The 1434-nt window shown below is 27.8% G+C and overlaps 1 protein-coding gene across 1 annotated transcript in view; it reads left to right on the top strand.

Moving 5' to 3' along the window:
* The first annotated feature begins 490 nt into the window (after positions 1 to 490).
* Positions 491 to 1434, top strand: part of LOC111829313 — a 1759-nt gene continuing 815 nt past the window's right edge. Inside the window, exons 1-2 of the mRNA XM_023778051.1 lie at positions 491 to 582; positions 665 to 791. Of these exons, the coding sequence (XP_023633819.1) occupies positions 491 to 582; positions 665 to 791 (219 nt within the window). The remainder of the gene's footprint in view (positions 583 to 664; positions 792 to 1434) is intronic.

The following is a 1434-nucleotide window of genomic DNA, read 5'->3' as shown; positions in this document are numbered from 1 at the left end:
ATGTTAGCAAATAGTTATTTAAATGACTAAATCATGTGAATAAGCCAAAAAAATATACATATGTTGACTATAAATCACCCATGACCCTTTCTCGTTTTAAACTTCTTCTTTTTTATCATTTTATACACTAGTTTATATCATTTGGATAAATACACAATTCTGAAAAATAATATCTTAATAATTTTAAGTTTTCATTTGGTTTACGAGGGAAATAGAAGAATATCCCCCACCTCTTCCCGCTTGTGTTTTCTTTTTGATAATATTTAGAAGATTTGGGTAAATCCAAAATTATTCAGTATCAAAGATACGATTGTTTTTTATTTTTCTTATATATACTTGGTTACTTTTATCAATACAGTACGATCGCAAGAAACAATCCTTCTCCAAAAGTAAAACACAATTTTTTCATAGATGCTTATTAGCGATACAGTTTTTGTTGTTAATTTTTATAAGCTTTTGTTTAGTATTGACTTTTCTTATTTCTATTTAGATGAATCCTATGGAAAACGAAGGCCAAGTCCAAGGAGGTGCTCCCAATGTTTTAGGTGTTCTTAATCCTACGAGAATGAATGGAACGTTGTGGTATATATGAAGAAATATAAATATTTTGGATTTTTATTTTTGTCTAGTATCATTTATGTAATTATTTTGATTTCATTTGCAGGTTCAAACATGATTCCGTAATCACCAGTGAGATAAGAACAATAATTCGATCTGACTTTAATGGTCCGTACCGGAATTATTCAACTACACCGATCACTGTGAAAGAACGATGGTTTAACACTTTTCGGGTATTGTTTTTTTTTCTTTCCAGTGTATAATTTTATATTCATTAATTAGCAGAAGTAAATATTTTTTGGACATGCATAATAAAACTATTATCAATGTACGTGATTATATATATTATAGCCTAACTCATCGTATAATTCATATGGTTCTTTTACTTTATATTATATGTGGCCTAACTCATAATAAGTCATATGGCTTTATATATTAGTTAAAGTTTTTGGTAGGTAAGGGTCATCACTTGTTTGTTTATTTTCTAATTTGGTTTTTAGTATTTTGACGATGGATACTAAAGAAACCTTCGCTATATAGGTACTAGAGCCTTTGTCTATTAGATTTTATTGATAATAGTATTAATAAATAAGCATAACACTGATCGCTTGTTATTAATTAATAGTTTAAATGAATCATATTAAAGTTATATAGCTAGTTGTTAAAGTCATTTATAAACTCGTACCAGTTTCTAGAGTCTACATATTTATTTTATATAGTCATAATAAAATAAGTCAACCTCTTTATAACTATATTCATTTTTCAATTTATATTTTTTTAGAGGAAATTCGATTGGGATCCCACAATCGAATTAGAGGTGAAAACCATGTTTCACAAATGTGCTGCAACAAAGCTAATTGATATGATTAGCCGAGT

This window comes from Capsella rubella, unplaced genomic scaffold (genome assembly GCF_000375325.1).
Source record: "Capsella rubella cultivar Monte Gargano unplaced genomic scaffold, Caprub1_0 scaffold_7, whole genome shotgun sequence".
Taxonomy (NCBI): Eukaryota; Viridiplantae; Streptophyta; class Magnoliopsida; order Brassicales; family Brassicaceae; genus Capsella; species Capsella rubella.
Note: the sequence above shows the minus strand (reverse complement) of the source record. Positions and strands in the feature narration are given on the sequence as shown.